The sequence below is a fragment of the Lontra canadensis genome, unplaced genomic scaffold (assembly GCF_010015895.1).
Source record: "Lontra canadensis isolate GAN:19392208 unplaced genomic scaffold, GSC_riverotter_1.0 scaffold173, whole genome shotgun sequence".
Lineage (NCBI taxonomy): Eukaryota > Metazoa > Chordata > Mammalia > Carnivora > Mustelidae > Lontra > Lontra canadensis.
The window spans coordinates 331,245-350,898 of NW_022631167.1; the positions used below are offsets into that span (position 1 = coordinate 331,245).

At 41.2% G+C, this 19,654-nt stretch overlaps 1 protein-coding gene across 5 annotated transcripts in view; it reads left to right on the forward strand.

Annotated features, from left to right (window-relative positions):
• Positions 1–19,654, forward strand: part of GPATCH2L (G-patch domain containing 2 like) — a 51,602-nt gene that overhangs the window by 22,078 nt on the left and 9,870 nt on the right. For 3 of the 5 annotated variants that reach the window (XM_032846251.1, XM_032846253.1, XM_032846256.1), the window contains exons 4-8: positions 1,093–1,269; positions 2,864–2,943; positions 6,033–6,091; positions 8,450–8,504; positions 11,188–11,273. In XM_032846251.1, the coding sequence (XP_032702142.1) occupies positions 1,093–1,269; positions 2,864–2,943; positions 6,033–6,091; positions 8,450–8,504; positions 11,188–11,273 (457 nt within the window). Of the gene's footprint in view, positions 1–1,092; positions 1,270–2,863; positions 2,944–6,032; positions 6,092–8,353; positions 8,394–8,449; positions 8,505–11,187; positions 11,274–19,654 lie in introns of all 5 variants that reach the window. The other 2 variants (XM_032846252.1, XM_032846255.1) reach the window with 1 other exon arrangement.

Below are 19,654 nucleotides of genomic sequence, written 5' to 3' on the forward strand. Positions count from 1 at the left end.
TTCCCTTTTAGAGATCTTCAAGGTGGGTTAAGAGTTATCATTATCCTGGCCCGTGTTAGAGGCTCATAAATCTGATACTCCATGCCCTAACCATGGCCTGACCAGCTTTCCCTGGGATCTGGCATACATTAGAGAATGAATGCACTGTGAATTATTTAGATGTTCTTGTAGTAATTCCCTTCATCCTTGCTATTTTGAAAGGAGTATGGAGTGGCAGACCTAAAGTTATCTGTCTTACTACTTTTTGTGGGTGGGAGCAAGTTCTTTTGCAAACTGAGAAGCTGTCTTCCTAGCCACTAGAGAAAGGTTTGAACCAAGAGTCTGACTCTATGGGTCTCATCTTGATTTTGTCATTGGTGAAGAGTCTGGCCTTGGGCGACTGGTGTAACTTCATGACAAGCCTTAAGGGATTATATTGCTTCTCCCTGTGGTTAGTTTTTTCCTGGTTGCTTGGATTGCTAGTGTCAAGATGATTTTTCTCCCGTTAATGTGGTAGGAATTGAGATATGGGTATGCATTTTTTATTCACCCATTATAACAAATGCAAATAAAACATCCTGAGGAATAGCTAATTTTGAATTGAAAGACATTTGTGGGCTTTGAACCCCCAGGTCCATTTATACCACAGAATGCTACATAAGAGGCAACTTATTTTTGTGTTAAAGGCTTTGGAGTTAGACTTCGGGTTCAGATCTTGCCTTCATCATTCACTAACTTGGTCTTGCCTGCTCTGGGCTTTAGTTGCCTCATTTATAAGTTGGAATTAGTGCAGGGTTTAGAAGAGATAACATACTTAAGAGATTTTTAGCATGGACCCTCATCGGTGGTAAGGGTTTAGTAAATGGTAGCTCTATTAGTTTTTCACTCTAAAAAGTCCAGTGTAACACAGTATGACATTTTTGTGAAACTAGTTTGATTCTCTAGTTTCCATCATAATGTAGGTCAAGAAGGAGGATGAAAACAATTTTTTTTGTACTTCGACTTTATTTAAAAAGTATAATCACATCCATTGCTCTGAGAAATCATCTTCCCATTTAGTTTTCCATGGAGCATGTTAAAATTCCAGCTTATGATAGGATTTCTTTATTTTAGGAGATGATGAGCAGAGCGATTGGTTCTATGAGGGAGAATGTGTCCCAGGATTCACTGTCCCTAATCTTCTGCCAAAGTGGGCTCCTGATCATTGCCCTGAAGTAGAAAGAATGGATTCTGGACTGGATAAACTTTCCGATTCCACATTCCTTTTACCTTCTCGACCAGCTCAAAGAGGTAAGTTCTGAGGAGACCAAAATATACCTCACAACTTTTATGGTTCTCTTTGGGGAGAATCATCCCATGGCCAGTATACTCATCCCTCTAAGTATGCATTAACTCTCTGAAATTTGGAGCTAGTCCAGGGATTTTCCTAGAAGATTCAAGGGTGAGTCTCAAAGCTTGAGGTTCTCCATTCATACTAAATCAACCCATGGAGACTCTTGGGATATCTGTTAGCAGGGCATTCCTTCAGCTTGCTATTGCCATTTGTGCCAGATTTAGGAAGCCTAGCAGCGTGTCACTGCTGCTTACCTGCTGTGAAACCGATGGGCTATGGAGTGCTCAGTGGGAGCCTGAAGTATTGGATCTTGGAAGAGAACAGATTTCAGTAAGAACATTCACATACAAGGTATAATGACATTTTTTTAATTGGATGATTTAAAATATTTCCTTAAATAATTTGATTTTATTCTATTATTGTGGACTTAAACACAAATACATCCTTTCCTTTTGCTTTTCCTTTACTTATGATGTAGCAAGGTAGAGTGGAAAGAGCTAGGACAGGAGGAAGGAACAGGGTGCTAACACTCTCAGGTACTGTCTTCTAGCTCTGTGACTCTGACAGAGTCACTTTATTGCCTTGGGAGGTGGGGGTTGGCGCTTAAAATAATTGTGGCTTTGAGAAGACTGTTTCAGAGGTTCTTTTAGCTCTATCAACTGATGATTCTGGGGTGCCCAGTCATCAGTCATGAGTCAGTCAGTGATCACGTGTTTGTTGGGCATCTTTTGGTGATCAGAATTATGCCCAAGCGATAAACTCCTATAGCGTTTTCCAGTGATGAATTTACGTGACTGAAAGTCCTTCTGAAAACATTTGGCTCTTGGTAGAGATTATTTCCTGGCTGAGGCACATGTTGCTACCTTAATAACTTGCATCAAACATTTCAGTGACCATTTCTGAAAATTCTTTATGGACCACTTAAAATGCACACAAATGAGAACACGAAGGACACCTTAAAATGGCCCATTATTCTATACCCAGAGACAGTGTCATCGATAAGACTTGGGTGTGGATTTTTCCAGTTGTGTTTTTTATGTATAGAACACATACAGCAATTAGAAAAATGGCTATACATTTTTATGTATATTATGTATATTTTTTGTATATAAATGTATAAATGGCTATACACTTATACAGGCTATTTTTACTATTATTTCATGACTTCAGTGTTTTTGAGATAATAACTAGGATTTAATTTATTATTAGAAATTGTTGATAACACCTTTTATTTGTGTACTGTTTTCAATTTATAAAATACCTTCCCTGTGTTATTTAATTGAGTCTTCCCATCAGCCCTGTATGCTAGGACTGAGTGAGTGATTATCCCTCCTTTCTAGGTGAGGATCCCTAGGTCAGAGGTAAAGACACACCTAAGATCATACCGCAAAGATGTAAGAATAATAAATCCTTGGCATATAGACTGATGATACTAGTTTAAGGGTCATTCTAGTAAGGTCCTGGGGAGGAAAGCCTTTGGTGTACTAGAAGCATATCATTGGTAATGAATCTTCTGCATTCTGTTTCTGAGGGCTTTCTTCTTTTTTTTAGGGTACCATGCACGCTTGAATCGTCTGCCTGGAGCTGCAGCTCGATGCCTCAGAAAGGGCCGAAGAAGGCTTGTTGGGAAGGTGACCGCTCTCCATGTCTACTGGGCTTACTGGGATACTGGGAGGACAGTATTTCCTACGGGATTTGTGTACTGTTTTCAATAATCCGAGGTGCTGCAGAACTTGGAGTAAATTAAGCCAATTGAAATGTTCTGCAAGTTCACAAGAGTGAACCTTAACGTAGGATATAAATGGATACACACATAAAAGATGAAGCTTAACTCATACAGAAGTTTTGACAAAGCAAATACTATTAGGACAGTTTGTCTGTAATCTGTAGGCCTGCTCTAGTGTCTTCTATTCTTTTGATTAATCTTATATTATTATTGTAGAAGTTAAAATACTCTTGGCTTCTTTATAACTCCTCCTGAATTCATAAATGCTTCTTCTGTCCTAACTTTGGTCTTTTATTCCAGAATTCATTTAAAAAAAAACAAAACCCAAAACTGGAAAGAAAACCTGTTAACCAGATTTCAAAAGCTTCTCCTTGGCTACATGGGAGGAATATCTACCATTTATTCAGTTCCCCCTTTGCTGGGGACTGTACTGGGCACTCAATTCATTTAATCCTCTTAACAACCATATAGGTAATGTTCCCACTTAGCAGATGAGGAAACCTTGGGTTCAGAGAAACTAGGTAATGTCTGATATTCCCCAGAAAGATGTGGCAGAAGAGAGAATTGAACCCAGCTGTGTTTCTCTTTTATCTTTTCTAATTTAAAATTTAAAAGTTATTATTTTTTTAAGAAGTATTTATTAATTAGAGAGAGAGAGAGCACACAAGTAGGGGGAGGGGTAAAGGGAAAGGGATAAGCACACTCCCACTGAACAGGGAACTGTTCTATCCCAGGACTCTGGGATCACGACCTGGGCCAAAGGCAGGCACTTATTAATTTTTTACTGTAGCTTTGAGATTGAAGGTAGGTGAAGACTGGGGCTCATACCTAGAGAGGATGGTCGTGGGCAAAGGGCAAGGGAGTGAGAGGCATTTCAGAGCGTTAATGCATAAACATTTAGAATGCCTATTATGTGTCAGGCTCTGTGCCAGGCCAGGTACACAGTGATCACAGCCACAGCCTGGCTACCCTCAGGTGTTTTATAGTTTAATTAGGGAACCGTTTTCTGAAATTTTTGCTATGTAAAAAGCTATTTAGTTCCAGGTGAACTCAGAATTTTTTTTTTTTAAAGATTTTATTTATTTATTTGACAGACAGAGATCACAAGTAGGCAGAGAGGCAGGCAGAGAGAGAGAGAGGAGATGGCAGGCTCCCCGCTGAGCAGAAAGCCTGATGCGGGGCTTGATCCCAGGACCCTAGGATCATGACCTGAGCCGAAAGCAGAGGCTTTAACCCACTGAGCCACCCAGGCGCCCCAAACTCAGATATTTTTAATCTTTAAATTCAATTTCAGATCTCTTAATTGGAAAGACATTTGATTATTGAAAGAATGATACCTTCTTCTTTTGGCTCATTGATTTCACAGACATTAAAATGCTGCTTTCACTGTTCTGAGAGCGTATTCTTCGTTAACAGGACAGCTAATAGGTAGAGGCAGGCAGGAGGTTGGGAGTAGGGAACAGAGAGATGGTTTTACTTTTTCCTTTATCAGTTGGCCTTGAAAGATAATGTTCTACCTACTATCTACCTTACTTTGTTTCAGCTCCTATAAAATAAGAGCCTTCCACTTCCATGGAAGTAAATCAGTTTGTCTTGAAGGCTCCCTTTAGCTTGCCTGGAAGGAAATTCTAGGGCCTATTGGGTATGCCTCTAAGAATTTCAAATGAATGGGATAATATTTACTTGTTTAATTCATCTTCATCACCTTAAAGGGATATTTGTCATTTCTAGCAGAGGTCAGTGTTCTGCCCCCCTTCTTCCCCCTCCCCCACCTCTCTTCTCTTTCTCTAAATTGTAATCATAAATAATGAGTTTCATTCACAGCTCCCTGCCAGCGAGCTGCTAATTACGCAAAGTACTGCTTGTAATTTACACAGTAATAAACTGTAAATTTAAACATTACGGCACTTTAAGTTAATAATTTTTCTGCAGTAACAAATAGCTCATTTTTCACCCATCCTTTCCCTTGGCCCCACTACTGTGGCTGTGTCTGGGACCAGGAGGCATGTGCATAAGGGATGAAGAATGTGCAGAACACAGTCTGTGAAACCTTTTCGTTTAGCTCCACTCCCGCCCAGAATCTGACTTCAAATTAATTTTCCTATGGTCAGTACTGCGAAAATGTATACCCTAATATTCTAGGCTAATCCACACACATACATGAATACTGATCATATTTGCCCAGTAACAAATGTGTTTGAGTAACAGGCTTCACGTACTTGACATTCATGCCCATGACTTAACACGCTCTATCTTAGCACTTACTCGTGTGTGCATGACTCTTACTCATGTGCTGTCGGTGTGCTCCCCCAGGTCCTGTGATAGACAGTCATTGTAAATATATTCAAGTGAAGTGAAGGGTGGTGAGTGCCTTGTGCCATTTTTCAGTTTTTTGGAGATGATTAGTTTCTGGTGGTATTATGGATAAGATTTCATATTACAGTCTTAAGAACCCTAAATTTAAGAACCAGTTTGTACAAATTTCTGTTTTACTTTAAGAGATGATGCTTAACAGACAAGACAGGGTAACAGTTTTTGTAAGTAAGCAAAATTCCTGTAATACGTGTACATTTAGTCAGCAGATTTTATGTGTTCCCAGTGAGGATGGGGTGAATTTCCCATTATGAAGGGGCTGTGTCTGAGCTGGGGAACTTGGTGTGCAGCCCATTAAAAATCAGCTGCTGTTGGATTTTTTAAAAATTGTTTCTATTTCTGGATACTTTAATAACTCACTATTAAAATTCTATCTATAATAAACAAGGTTTATTATGACCTTTTTGGAACACTAGAGAAAAATAAGTCTAGAATAACATAACACTTTCAAGATAAATTTCCATAAAAAGAAATAAACTTGCTATTGGATTTTAAGATTGACGTTTGACATGTGCCTTTGAGGTTGCTGGCACAGTTATGGGAAAGTGTGAACTTGATGACAGATCATACTTTATTTGTTTCTGTGGTTAGATGACACTCTTGTCTTCCTTGCCTTTGCAGGAGACCAGCATAAGTTCTGAGAGAATAGGCCACATCATTAGTGACCCTCGGCAGAAGGAGTAAGTGCTTCTGTAATTTACTCATTATCCTAGCCCATTCGTTGGAGTAGGAGACAGAGGGAAGTTTTGTGAAAGGAACCTAGAAATCTGACTTTACAGCTGAATGAGAGGATCTTAAAGATTTGTACTTTACAACAGTTAACATGGCTAATGCCCTAAACTCAAGACAGTGATTTTTTTTCCTTCTAGACTAGTTTTTATTTCTTTGCTGTTTGTGTATATAGATGCTGATTATAAAAGTAGCCTCCAGTTGTGCTCTATTTATTTATTTATATTGATTGATTGATGTATAACATTAAGTAAGTTTCAGGTATACAACATCGTAATTCTGTATTTGTATCCACTACAAAGTGATCATCACCATAAATCTAGGTACCATACATCAGCTTGAAATGGAGCCCTTTCACCTGCCCGTCATCCCCTTCTCCTCGGGGAACAACCAGTCCATTCTCTGTATCTATGAGTTTTGTTTTGTTTTTTATTCTTTCGTTTGTTTGTTGTTACTGTTTTTGTTTAGATTCCTCATATAAATGATGTCATACGGTAGTTGTCTTCTCTCTCTGACTTACTCATTTAAACTAATCCCTCATGGTTCATTCATGTCACACACGGCAAGATCCCTTCTCTTTTATGGTGGAGTAGTATCCCGTTGTGTGTATGTGTATGATGTATACACATGTTCTTTATCCGTTGATGGAATCTTAGATTGTTTCCACATCTTGGCCATTTTAAGTAATGCTTCAGTGAACGTAGAGGTGGATGTATCTTTTCAAATTGGTGTTTTCATATTCCTTGGATAAATATACAGATGTGGTATAGCTGGATCATATGATAGATCTATTTTTAGTTTTTCAGGGAATTTCCATACTGTTTTCCAGAGTGGCTGCACCAGTTTGCATTCACACCAACAGTGTACTAAGATTCCCTTTTCTTCATGTCCTAACCAACACTTGTTATATCTTGTTTTGTTGTTAATAGCTATTCTGACAGGTGTGAGGTAATATCTCATTGTGGTTTTGATTTTCATTTCTCTGATAATTAGTGGTATTGCGCATCTTTTCATGTGCCTGTGGGCTTGTATGCTTTGGGGAAATGTCTTCCATGCCCTCTGCCCATTTTTTAATTGGATTGTTTGGGTTTTTGTTGTTGTTGAGTTATATGAGTTCTTTATATATTTTATTTTTTTTTTAATTTTTATTTATTTTTTAAATTTCTTTTCAGTGTTCCAGAATTTATTATTTATGCACCACACCCAGTGCTCCATGCAATACGTGCCCTCCACAATACCCACCACCAGGCTCACCCAGCCTCCCACCCAGTTCTTTATATATTTTACATGTTGATCCTTTATCTGATATATGATCTGCAATATCTTCTCCCATTCAGTAGGTTGCCTTTTGTTTATTGATAATTTCCTTTGCATAGAAGCTTTTTAGTCTGATGTCCCATTTATTTATTTATTTATTTAAAAAAGATTTTATTTATTTATTTGACAGACAGAGATCACAAGTAGGCAGAGAGGCAGGCAAAGAGAGAGGAGGAAGCAGACTCCCCACCGAGCAGAGAGCCCGATGTGGGGCCCGATCCCAGGACCCTGGGATCATGACCTGAGCTGAAGGCAGAGGCTTTAACCCACTAAGCCACCCAGGTGCCCTGATGTCCCATTTATTTTATTTTTGTTTCCCTTGCCTTTGGAGTCAGATCCCATCTCCCACCCCCCCAAGTCAAAAGAGACCTATGGCAAGAAATTTATCACCTGTGTTCTTCTAGGAATTATTCCCCCCACCTTTCTTGTGACAGCCTTGTCCCCTAACACGATTGGCTGTTTGATGTCCCCTATACGCTTCATGGTTGGTATCTAGTTGTGATCTTATACTCATTAGCCTGGCCAAATTTGTCATTTACAAAATAGGCAAGATGTGAGTTTATTTTATGTTCTTGTTGAATTTGGGGATCCTGTTGTTAACCACACAGCTGAGAGTCTGTTGGTGTCACACTGTAATCTCGGGTTTGTTTTTAGAGAGTACAGTGGTTTGCATTTCATTACAAGGCTTTTTCTTTTGAAGTTATTATTATTTTTTTTTTACAAAAGAAGTTTGTATACAGTTACCATCCCTCTCCTTTTAGCCTCTAGTTCCTTCTTTTCCCCAGTTCTTTCTTCATCTTCACTTGGTTACCCCAGCATCTTTTTTCCTGCTCTTCTGTAATTTCCAACTGCTTCTTTTATTGTTTTCTTCCCTGTTGTTCTCTCCCTCTCTTTAGTTTCTGGTTACCGTCAGCTGGGAAAAGAGAACGAAATCAGGTAAGATCGCTTTTCTTTGTCATCTTTATTTTATCATTTGATTTCCTTTTCTTTAGAAAGAATAAAGCATTGGCTTCTGATTTTCCTCACATTTCTGCTTGTGCACATGAGGTAAGGTCCCTGTTCCCTATGTTATTCTGATTTTTTTTTAAGAGGACTGTTTAAGATTATCTGATACTCACTGATAAGAACTGTAGCTAATTCCCCTTTTTAGGTTCAACTGTGTTTTTCTGTTTATTACTTGTAATGCATATTTCATAGGGATCGTTTTTATTTTGGTTTTGAACTTTGCAGTAAGAAATTAGAGTGAACCTCGTTTGTCTATGATTTAGTTCAGCACCAGCATCCTACTCTGAGAATTACAGCGATGAGACCTGAACATAAGAAACAGAAGGAGGGAGGGCTGCTGGGAGTGAAGTGGGGTCAAGGCCTTAGGACCTTGCCCACTTAGTCTCAGTCTCTTCTCTGGCTACCCCTGGAGAGGGCCTTTGGCAAATGTAGGCCTTTATAAGGGGTCATAATTTAAAAATTACTGACTATAGCTAACAGTATGTTCCTTTTTTTTTTTTTTTTTTTTTAAAGAAAGAAAAGGAATAAAAAGAGTACATCAAGTTTCTGGGTCTTATTACCATTCTGGTCAGGGTACTAACTTCCAGCCAAAAGGCAGGCTTTCTCTCCCCATAGAGCAGCCACGAGCTAGAGGATTACGGCCTGAGCAGTCAACATGCAAGTGTTCCAGTAAGACCACACTCCTTGAAAAGCCCCTGAAATGAGAATAAAGGAAGAGTAGAGAAAGTACTCACCAATTTTGCACCGAAGCTCAGTGTCCAGATGTAAAGACTCAAAGCCCCACGTTCAGGCGCTGAATGATGAAATTTTAGAATATAATTGAGGGTCAGTGGGGTACAGTCCGGAGCCGACGACCGAGAAAGAATTCTTGAGATTCTTTGGTGCAAAATGGTGGTTTATTAAAGCACAGGGACAGGACCCATGGGCAGAAAGAGCTGCTGCAGCAGTATGTTCCTTTAATGTTTGAAGCTTTCGATTTTTGTGGGAATGGAGGTTGCTTTATCTCAATTAGGTATAAAACAGGTGAAGACCGATAGGTGGAAATACCAGGTTTCCTGTTGCTTACCGGTTTTTGTTTTGTGTTAGACTCTTTAGGGCTTATTAAATTGATGTACAGCTTAGACTTGGAACCTTCCTCTTGAAGTTACTATTTCAGAATGAACTAGAGCATAGAGTTAGAGTATACCTAACTGGTGTGTACTTATGATTTTAGATGGTGTGTGGACATACGATTATTACTTTAAGTCATAATATGTATTAGAAAAAATATCATTCTATCAATCTGTCCTTCCATAGAAATAGTAAGGACAAGGTTGAGTAAAAATAATTGGTATGAAGAAAAATATGGAGTAAATATAGTGCAGATGGTGGGCAGGTACAAAGTGATTAAGGTGGTACGTGAAAGACAGGAAGCCAAGGTACTGATCGTGTTTGTGTCAGAGGATCGAAAGGCAGAAGAAGGCCTGTGGTGATTACCTACTCCAGATCTGTTACTCACAAATAAGAGTTAAACAATTTGCCCAAAGTTAAACTTCTTTGTAAGTTCTTTTGAAATTACCATTCAGAGCTTCGGTCTTAAGATATATTTAGTTCTGAAATTTGTGGGAAGGATTATTCTGGGAGAAGTCCAAAGAAAGCTAGAAAACAGAAAGCGAGGTATTTTTGTGTACTGTATCCGAGTTTGATCCTCACAACCACCTTTTGAGATAAATAGAAGTTTTACAGAAGAGAAACTGGGATTATAAACTGAAAGCAGTATTTTTTTTTTAATATTTTATTTATTTGACAGAGAGAAATCACAACTAGGCAGAGAGGCAGGAGGAAGCAGGCTCCCTGTGGAGCAGAGAGCCCGATGCGGGGCTAGATCCCAGGACCCTGAGATCGTGACCCCAGCCGGACACAGAGGCCCTAACCCACTGAGCCACCCAGGCGCCCCAACTGAAAGCAGTATTTAATTTAGCCCCATAACAGTCTTATAAAATAGGTAAGATAAGCAGTGCATCCGTTATACAGTTGAGGATAGTAAAGCTCAAAGAAAGTGTGTTGCTTTTAACGTATGGCAACTCAGGGATAGACTGGAACCAGATGTTAGGGATCTTAATCTAGTTCTGTTTCCATGAACAACGACTGTTGGCATGTGTCAACCATTATTTACTAGATGCGCCGACCAGGATAAGGAAATAAAAAGGTAACTTCTTGCTAGTTTTCTTAGGAACAAGAGCTAATAGTCAATAGCATAAGTTCCTGTTATGTCAAATAGAAAGTACTATCTTCTGCCATTTAAGTAATTGTCATGTATTAGAATTTTTTGTAAAGTTGTTACTTACCAAGGAATAGCCTTTTTTTTTTTTAAGATTTTATTTATTTGACAGAGATCCCAAGTAGGCAGAGAGGCAGGCAGAGAGAGAGAGGAAGGGAAGCAGGCTCCCTGCAGAAGAGAGAGCCCAATGCAGGGCTCGATCCCAGGACCCTGAGACCATGACCTGAGCTGAAGGCAGCGGCTTAACCCCCACTGAGCCAACCCAGGCGCCCAGGAATAGCCTTTTTTTTGAGGTGTGCGGGATCAGTACGCTGTATTCCTGGCTGCAACTTCACTGAATGGTGTCTTTCATATGGTCGAGGAGTCAAACGGTCCAAGGGGCAGAGTAATCAAATAACAGGCCGCTCCTTGGGATCAGATCTTTTCATAGAAGCTGTTCTAAAATAAGCTCTTTTTTTCCTGCAGTTTGATCCCTTGTCTCCCCTTTACTCCTTGGATGTTCTCAGCGACGCTTCTCACCGACGATGTTCGCCGGCGCACTGCTCTGCCAGGTCAGTGTCTTCCGGTGATGGTTTTCTTCCAGACAAGACCCTTTCCTTTTTTACAACACTCTTCAAATTATTAAGTATATTTGTGTATAATATCCAATTTGATCTTTACAACAACCTTTGAAGGCCAGTGGATGTTTTACAGATACAGAGACTGAGGCAGAGTGTTGAAGTGTCTTTCCTGTGATCACGTGGCTGATGTGTGATTTAAGTCTTCACTGTGACCGGTCTTCTGACTTGTATTAGAGCATGGATTCTTTTTTTATTTTGTTCTTTTTAACAGCGTGGGGCTGGAACCCATAACCCTGAGATCAAGACCTGAGCTGAAATCAAGAGTCAGACGCTTAACCAGCTGAGCCACGCAGGCGCCCCCAAGTCTTCTGGCTTGTATTTCCTATTCGGCTAAAAGCCCCATCTTCCAAGAACACTATTAATGATCCTTCCCTTGACCTGCAGAACTCTGTGTAATTTGCCTTCTGCCTGCGTGTCCAGCCTCCTTTCATATACTTCTCTCTCCTTGCTGGGGGAGAGGTCCAGCCATGCCAGGAAGCTCAGCTCCGTTTTGTTCATCAAAAGTAGCAACCTTTTCCGCTTCTGAACCTTCACACTTGTTCCCTCTGTCTGGAGTCCCGTGCAAAGCCTCTTCTCACCGTTGGCTACTTCTCATCTCAGGGAGGACCTCTCAGACCATCCTGTCTAAGGGGGCCACATCCACCGCTTTCTGCTCATCAATTTCTTTTCGCTGAAGCTTTATCACAGTCAGTAATGAATTTGCCTGTTGGGTTCCCCTCACAACTTTTTTCTCCTGTCTCTCTCACTAGGATATAAGCTTCGTAGCGTAGGGACTTTGTTTTTTCTTGTTCCCTGATAACATCCCCAGCACCTAACATAGTGTCTGGCACTTACTAGACATTCAGTATATATTTGTCAGAATGAATCCTTTGCCGATGTGGCAGAATGAATCCTGCGTTTTTCAGCAGAAATTCTCTGGCATTAGGTGACATGGGAAGTAAACACAGTTTTAATGGTAGCATCCCAAGGTTGTGCAAGGTTATTGTGCACAAAAGAGGAGCTAATAGGCTGAACCCCAGAACTTTTATAATTTCTAGTGGCACAAAGGATTTCTTCCCAAAGTTCTGATGTGGGTTTTTTTTTCCCCCTTTCTCTTAATTCATTCTTAAATGGGTATGTTCATAGGTTGGTGTGCAGGCACAAGAAATGATCCTTTCACAGATCCAATGAGAACTTCCACTATGGGCTGTAATAATAAATTCTGTTCCCTAACCTACAGCTAACTGCCAGAGCTTCTACTGGAGAAGTAGTAATAAAGTAATAAATGACTTCTCTAAGGCCTTCTCTTTGCAGTTTGTTCATCATTCACTCACTCGGCACTTGCTGGCTCCGTACCGTACACCAGGCTCTTTGTTTAGCTCCTGCCCTCAGGGACTTCCATTCTCTTGAGAAAGCCAGGCGTGGACATCAGCAGTTACAGTGTGGAGAGACAGTGTGTAAAAACGCGCACCAGAATGATACAAAGCCCAGAAGAGAGGCTTCTAAGTCGGAGGCTCAGGGAGGTTTTCTTACAGGTGGTGATCCTCAGGCTGTCTCGAAAGACCCAAGATTTCAATGCGTAGGAAAACAGTCCTCCAGCTTTTTGTCTTAATCCCATGTGAAATAATGGCTCTTCGGGAAGATTATATGAATAGCGCCATATCCTGTCAGATGCAGAAAGTGGATTCTTTGCCCTCCTCCCTTTACTTCTGTTACTTAGAGCTGTGTGGTGCTGTGCTGAGCTTTTATCAGGTTCCCTGTTGCTTCTAAAGCCTCATGCTGGCTGGAGTGGGTGTCAGCCTTCTGTTTCTTTAAATTTTTTATTTTTTTAGATTTTATTTATTTATTTTATTTTATTTATTTATTTGACAGAGAGATCACAAGTAGGCAGAGAGAGAGGGGAAAGCAGGTTCCCCACTGAGCAGGGAGCCTGATGCGGGGCTTAATCCCAGGACCCTGAGATCATGACCTGAGGCCTAAGGCGAGGCTTTAACCCACTGAGCCACCCAGGCACCCCTTTCTGTTTCTTTATGTACCTTATTATCCACATCGTTGTCTTCCTTCTGCTGGGGGTGCTTGTGGCCAGGCTTGGAAGAGTAAGGGAGTCTAGGCTGTGCTTCCAGTGTGGTCAGCTCTAGGGAAATGCTGCTCATTGCTTTAGACCATTACTACAAACAAGGTGAAAGATTGTGGACAATTCTAGCTCATCTTTGTCCTTTTAGATATCATTCCCAGGGCAGTGGATGCAAAGTGGGTTGCATTCTTTCGGGGTAGGAGAAGACATTTTTTAAATTTCCATTTATTGTCTGATCCTTAAAAAATGGGTTTTTGTTTTAAATTGTACATAGAGACATCCGATAGTATGTATTTTTGTTTTATGTGTATGTATTACATACATAAAGGGTGTTTGTGCACATGTTTTACTCATGGGGGAGCACAGTCAATAGTTTGGCAACCATGGCTCTGTGGGAAATGGTCAGCACAAGTGACCTCTAAGCAATTTTTAGAAAATGTGGGTGATGAAACCTTGAGCCCTCCGGGCATCCTCTCATTCCTTTGAAGTTGGGAGGTGGGGGTGGTGGTCCCTGCCCAGCAAGGGGTCAGTTGAGAAGGAGCCATCTAGCTCCGGTGTGGCCGAAGGATAAGATGGTTTCAGAGCTGGATGGTTGGAACTTTGCACAGAGTGGACACCATTTAACAAAGCCTGGTGTCTAACGAGGACTGTTAAAGAGCCATGGTGTCAGGGAAGAGGCAGGTGAATGACTGTATTAAAAACTGTTTCGAATGGAAATTTTATCTTTTTCTTGTTCCATTTTATTTGTAGTAGGAAAAGATTTCTTTCAAAGCGTCTGGGCAGCCTTGGGAATTTCACACCTATCATTAGAATGATGTGTGTGTGTGTGTGTGTGTGTGGTGACTATGTTATCATTAGTGGTATAATTTTATTTTGCGAAGAGAAAAGTGTTTCCTGTTTTATCACAGCTTTCCCCGAGGAGGGCTGGTGTATTAATTTGCTGTATTGCCTCCTGGCTGTTCCCAGGCTGTTTTTCCTCTTCATCATGGAATTTTTAATGGCCCTGGTGCCTCTTGGGAAGCATGTGAGGAAGAGTTCCTCAGGGAGTGCTTCCCTTTTTTCACATGCCTATAATTACTCTCCTTTAAGAGCACAAAGAGTTTGATAATCATGCCTGAACTGTGAAGGTTTCCTCTTGTCTGGTTACTGAGCTGAGGCTGCTTCTTGCCTGGCCATTGCCTGTTCCACTCACCCAAACACTCAACTGCAGGAGACAGGACCCCTCATCCACCCTCTCACTGCTGCAGCCATTCAGCGCTGGGTCTCGGCAGGGGGTGTGGGAGGGAGGGGGCGGGGGGAGCGCCCATGACCTCAGGTACTCTCTTGGTTAGTATTTCATTGCTATAAACAAGGTAATGATTGGACCCTGATTTTAAGAGAGCACTATATTGATGTATCATTTTAATACAGCCCAGATGGCAGGTGTAGTGATGGGCAAGGGAGTCTTTGTGATAGATTTGTGGGTTGTGAGGTTTCCAGCACTACCACTCTAGAAATACTTGAATTTGGTGTTTTTCAACTCCGACTGCGCTTTCAAATCACCTGAGAAGCTTTATAAAATAGAGCCATGCTCAGCCCCACTCGAAGATTCTGATTTAACTGATCTGGGATAAGGCATTGGCATTATTTTTCAGTTCCCAGGTGACTCTAATACACAGCCAAGGTTATGAACTGTTGCCCTAAATGCATATGATTTTGTGACCGGTGCTTTGTAATTTTCTTCATAGGAAATCCCATTTCGTAATCAGCATGAGCTCTGTGATTTGGTGGTGTGTGTGATTCCTTATGGGAGGTGAAACGCTGGATTTCACTTTGGACGACTTCTGAAATGAAGCAGAGAACGTCAGGGTCTAGCACAGTGCCCGGCACACAGTGATTCACTGATGGGAGGGCTTGCTGGGTGGGTGTCTGGATAGTTGGCGGGGTGTGTGGATGAGCTTCGTACACCAGCTGTTTCGGTTTGGTTGTTTTGGTTGCTGGTATTGGGATGTTGTATTAAAGTAGTAATACCTGTTACCGGTGTTAGGAGTTGCTGCTGCTCAAACAGCAGATGGTGTGATCGGTGTTCAGGTAGAGGCAGTGGTGTTGCTGTCAAGGACACAGTTCTAGAATGGTAATAAGGAGCTAGTGCTGGAGGCAGCTTTTCCCAAAATGAGAGATTTATTGATTGTGAAGGATAGCTTTTCTTACCGTGATTGCTGTAGAAAACCGTAACTAGAACTTACCAAATGCTACCGCTCTCTGTATGATGCGCGAGTCACCACTTGTGGTTTTTGAGTGTCTCGTGGCATTTTTGAGTTTTCCCCAACTTCCCTGACCTTTCTTCTTTCACAGGGGGTGATTTGGTAATGTATCACCACTTCCACTTAGACCTCCTTTAAGTTTTTAATCTCACGTTAGCAGGTATTAGCGTGAGGCAGTACTGGGTAAGAACCTTGGCGTTATTTGGGCAAGTGCCTTAACCCCCCTATACCTCAATTTTCTTATCTTTAAAATGGAAATACTCATTTTTATTGGGCTAGCGGAGATCAAAATGGAATCACATATTTGACTGTTTAGCATACTGGTAGCTAATACGACTATTTATGTTACATTGCCACTACCCCTACCCTGTCCTTAGGATAATGGCAGTTTTATAAACTTGGAGTTGGCTTCCGGAGTCATTTGCTAATGGGGTGTTGTACAGATACTTGGGGTGCTTAAATAACCTCAAATGGACTATAGAAGAGGAGGCATTTGGACAGTGGATAAAAAAGAGAGACCTTCCTGCCCATCAGAGAGTTGAAATATGATGGGCTGTGCTCATTGGAATTCATTTTCTCTGTTCACAAACATTACGATCTGCATATCAGAGTTGTGTGCCCAGCTGGCTGTGCCACTTGACAAGGAGTTTCAAAGAGCGAGAAGAAGACTCAATTCACGCTATTAATTTTGACCTTTGGAGCCATAGTAAACAGCCTCGGGTTTTACCTCAGGGCTTAGGGGAAAGAACCTTTTATCAGTCCCCTATCTGCTGGGGCTGCTGTGATGCACGGCAGCCGTGCTCACCTCCGTAGCGCCTTCGTTCAGGCCGTGTGTGAGGGGGTTTGTGCAGGGACCGTGTCCATGCAGCTGCCCAGTCCTACTGGAACTTCCCCTCCGAGAGTGCACAGCTCTTGAATTTTTTGTCCTTCACCGGATAGTCTTGTTGACAGCCCCTCTCGGCCGGCTGGCATCTTATGCCTAAGCGGAGTGATGAAAGTGTTTTCCCTCCCTGGCCCCTGTAATTGGCCCAACTCTCCAGTCGATGCAAAACTTTGCTGCTCCTGCGGGTGGCATGGAGCTGCTCCGTGATCTGCCGGCCTCAGCCTGGCCGAGGGAAGGAGAGTGCCGAGAAGTTCCAGGCGCTAGTGAGCTGTTTGGCACGGACTGCTGAGGGTTAGGTTTGAGTGCAAACACTACTGGAATTGCTGGGATCTCTTCCTGTTAGATCAGCTTTGGCTGTGTCCTCTAATTGTGAAGTGCTTTGCTCTCACTAGCGGCTGCTAGTGTCAGGCCTGGCCCCTGTCCTCTGTGCAAATCTGAGAAAATAGTTCCCCTACTGGGTGTTTCATAAATGTCCATTAACCCTGAAGATAAAATCACATGTGAGGAAGGGGCCTTTCTACTTCCCTAGACTTGATCCTCATTTCCTTCATTGTACCCTGGCACTTTGTTCTTTGATTACAGCTCAGGGTCTTAGTATCTTTTCGCTCTTTACGCATCGGCCTTCTCACTATGCTGTGAGCTCCGGGTGGTCAGGCCCTCGGCCCGGTCATTTGTGTGTACCCTGTCCATATCATCAGAGTGCTTTACACAGGGTAGGCCTCCATAAATTTGTGTTAACAATAATTGAGGGGAATAGATTGGTAATTAAGGAGAATAATTGGAATATATGATATATATGACCTTTGGTCCTTAGCAATATCAATAATTTTTTTTTCTGATACTACTTGTTTGTATGTGCTTAAGAAAAAAAATACAGCAAATAAGTACATTCTCACAATAAATTTTATTTTTATTTCCTGTATTAAAAACGTGAACTTTTCAATGGGTTTTTAAAACGAGTGAATTTTTGAAGGTGAATTCTTCCTTAAATTGGCTTGCCATTGGAAGATAAAGTCTGTTTTCACTCCTTAGGAGTGACTCTAAACATCTTTGTTCTTAAATCTAAAGCAGCCACTTCAGTTATATTTTTCCCAACATTGGTTCTATTAAACATGCATGTATTTCTCAAAGTAATTTTTTTTCCTCCTAAAAGTACATTCCTGCCCTAGGGACATAGTGATCTGCCCAGTTTCCTAAGTAACCCTGCCGTTTAACAACGCACCTGATCTCTCAGTTACCTCCACTAAAAACTGAAAGAGAAATGTTGTGTTTATGTGTAGATATAGAGAATACTCTTTCAATTAATTGCTAATCTTCAGCATTCACCTTCACATCTATGAAATGAATTTAGTTACTTTTCCTGGAGTAAGAATTTTTAAAGAATGTATTTTTCTGCTTTTAATGCTGACTCCCTGCACCCCCGCCCCATCATCAGTTCCTTTTGGCCAGTGCTGCTGAATGGGGTGCATTTAGGGGAAAGACTTGGGCTATGAAAGGAGGAGTGCCCCAAGAACTCTGAGGCCCAGATCAGATGAAACAGAACCAGGATAGCCTTTTCTTTTCAACTAGGGTAATTGTATACTAGGGAACAGCGTTTTTATTTTAGTTCATTTTCATTTAATCATTCTGTTATTTTTTAGGTTAAATTTTTGGATCTTTTTTATTAACTAGTTTGGCTTTGAGAATTTGGCATTTCTTTCTTTCTTTTTTCTTTTTTATTTTTTAACTCAGTACTTTTCACAGCAGGTAGAAGCTTATTGGAATTACCTGAGGAGAAATTTCAGAGTAAGCGTATTATTGGTTCTTCTCTCACCCCAGCATGGAGGGGGCATGCGTGTTTCGTAAAAGTCTCCTTACGTGATTCTGATAACATTGCCACTCCAATTGAGAAAGGAGTTTTGACTTGGTGGAAATTTCAGCTTAAGTGATACTTAGCCTTTTGCTCCCTGCATCGTTGAAAGATCCCCTCCCTCCACACACAGTACATGATTTGCAGTGCAGGAACGACTACATACTGCTCTTAAAAATCTTGTTAAGTCTTCTACCCTTTCTACCTACCATGTATTGGCAAGAAGGGGAAGCTCTGACTTTCCCTGTCCTCTGTGAGAGCTGCTTGTGTGTTGACCCCTTTCAGTTTCTGTCTTGTGAGAGTAGACAGACATACTGTATGAATAAAATAACACAAATTAAAGAAAGGGAGCCAAATACACCTGAGTGAAAATGAGGGTGGGGAGAGGTCAATATTTTATTTTGTTTCCCTTTCTTTCAGTCTTTATGTCTGGAGTTACTGATGCTGAATTATTTGGGGACACACAAAAACTGGAACTGCCTCTGATTAGGAAGCTGTAGCTGCAGCAGGTGCATACTCCTATGCTCAGGTTCCCAAAAATAACACAGGGGGCCCTTCCAGCACCACACGGATTATTCTCCACTCCCGAACAGGGTATCCTCATGTTCGGAATGTGCTATACAGATGGCAACTTCCATTTCCTGTCTCCTTTGAGTCTTCTTGCACTAAGCACTCAGCTTCCTCTGTGATTTTCCGAGGCTCTCAGTCTCCAAGCTTCTGGGTTTTCTTCCCTCTCTGTCCTCTAAGGTTTTTCCAAGGCAGACAAAGCCCTCAAAAGGAAAAATAGATTTTTCCCAAGCTGTGAAGTCTTCATTTCTAGTGTTCACTTAAAACCAAAAAGAAGGAAAATGTCTTGCTGTTCTGTGTTATAATTTGACTGTTTCTTTTCTTCCTTTCCCAGATCTTTGCTAGGAAGGGATGTAGGGAGAGACAAGTATCTCTTCTGTATTCAGACCTAAGGTGTGATGTTATTTAACTCCTTACAAAATAGCTCTCCAACCTGGAAACGGTCCTAAGAGAAATGTGTTAAGAGGGAAGGAGCATTAAACTGAATTCTAGGAATGAATGTGGCTTCTCTTTATCCCTGCCTCAGTTTCTCTGTTATCCAGATTCTAACTAGAAAAGCTGTGTGGCTGGAAATAGGACTAGGCTACAAGGTCCTTTAGGGAAGGGACTGTCTCACCTCAGTAAAAGCAGTGAACAATGAAAGATGCAGAAAAACCCCAGGGTAGAAAGGAAATAGTCCAGGCAAAAAGTACTTTTACAGCAAAATAAGGTGGTTGA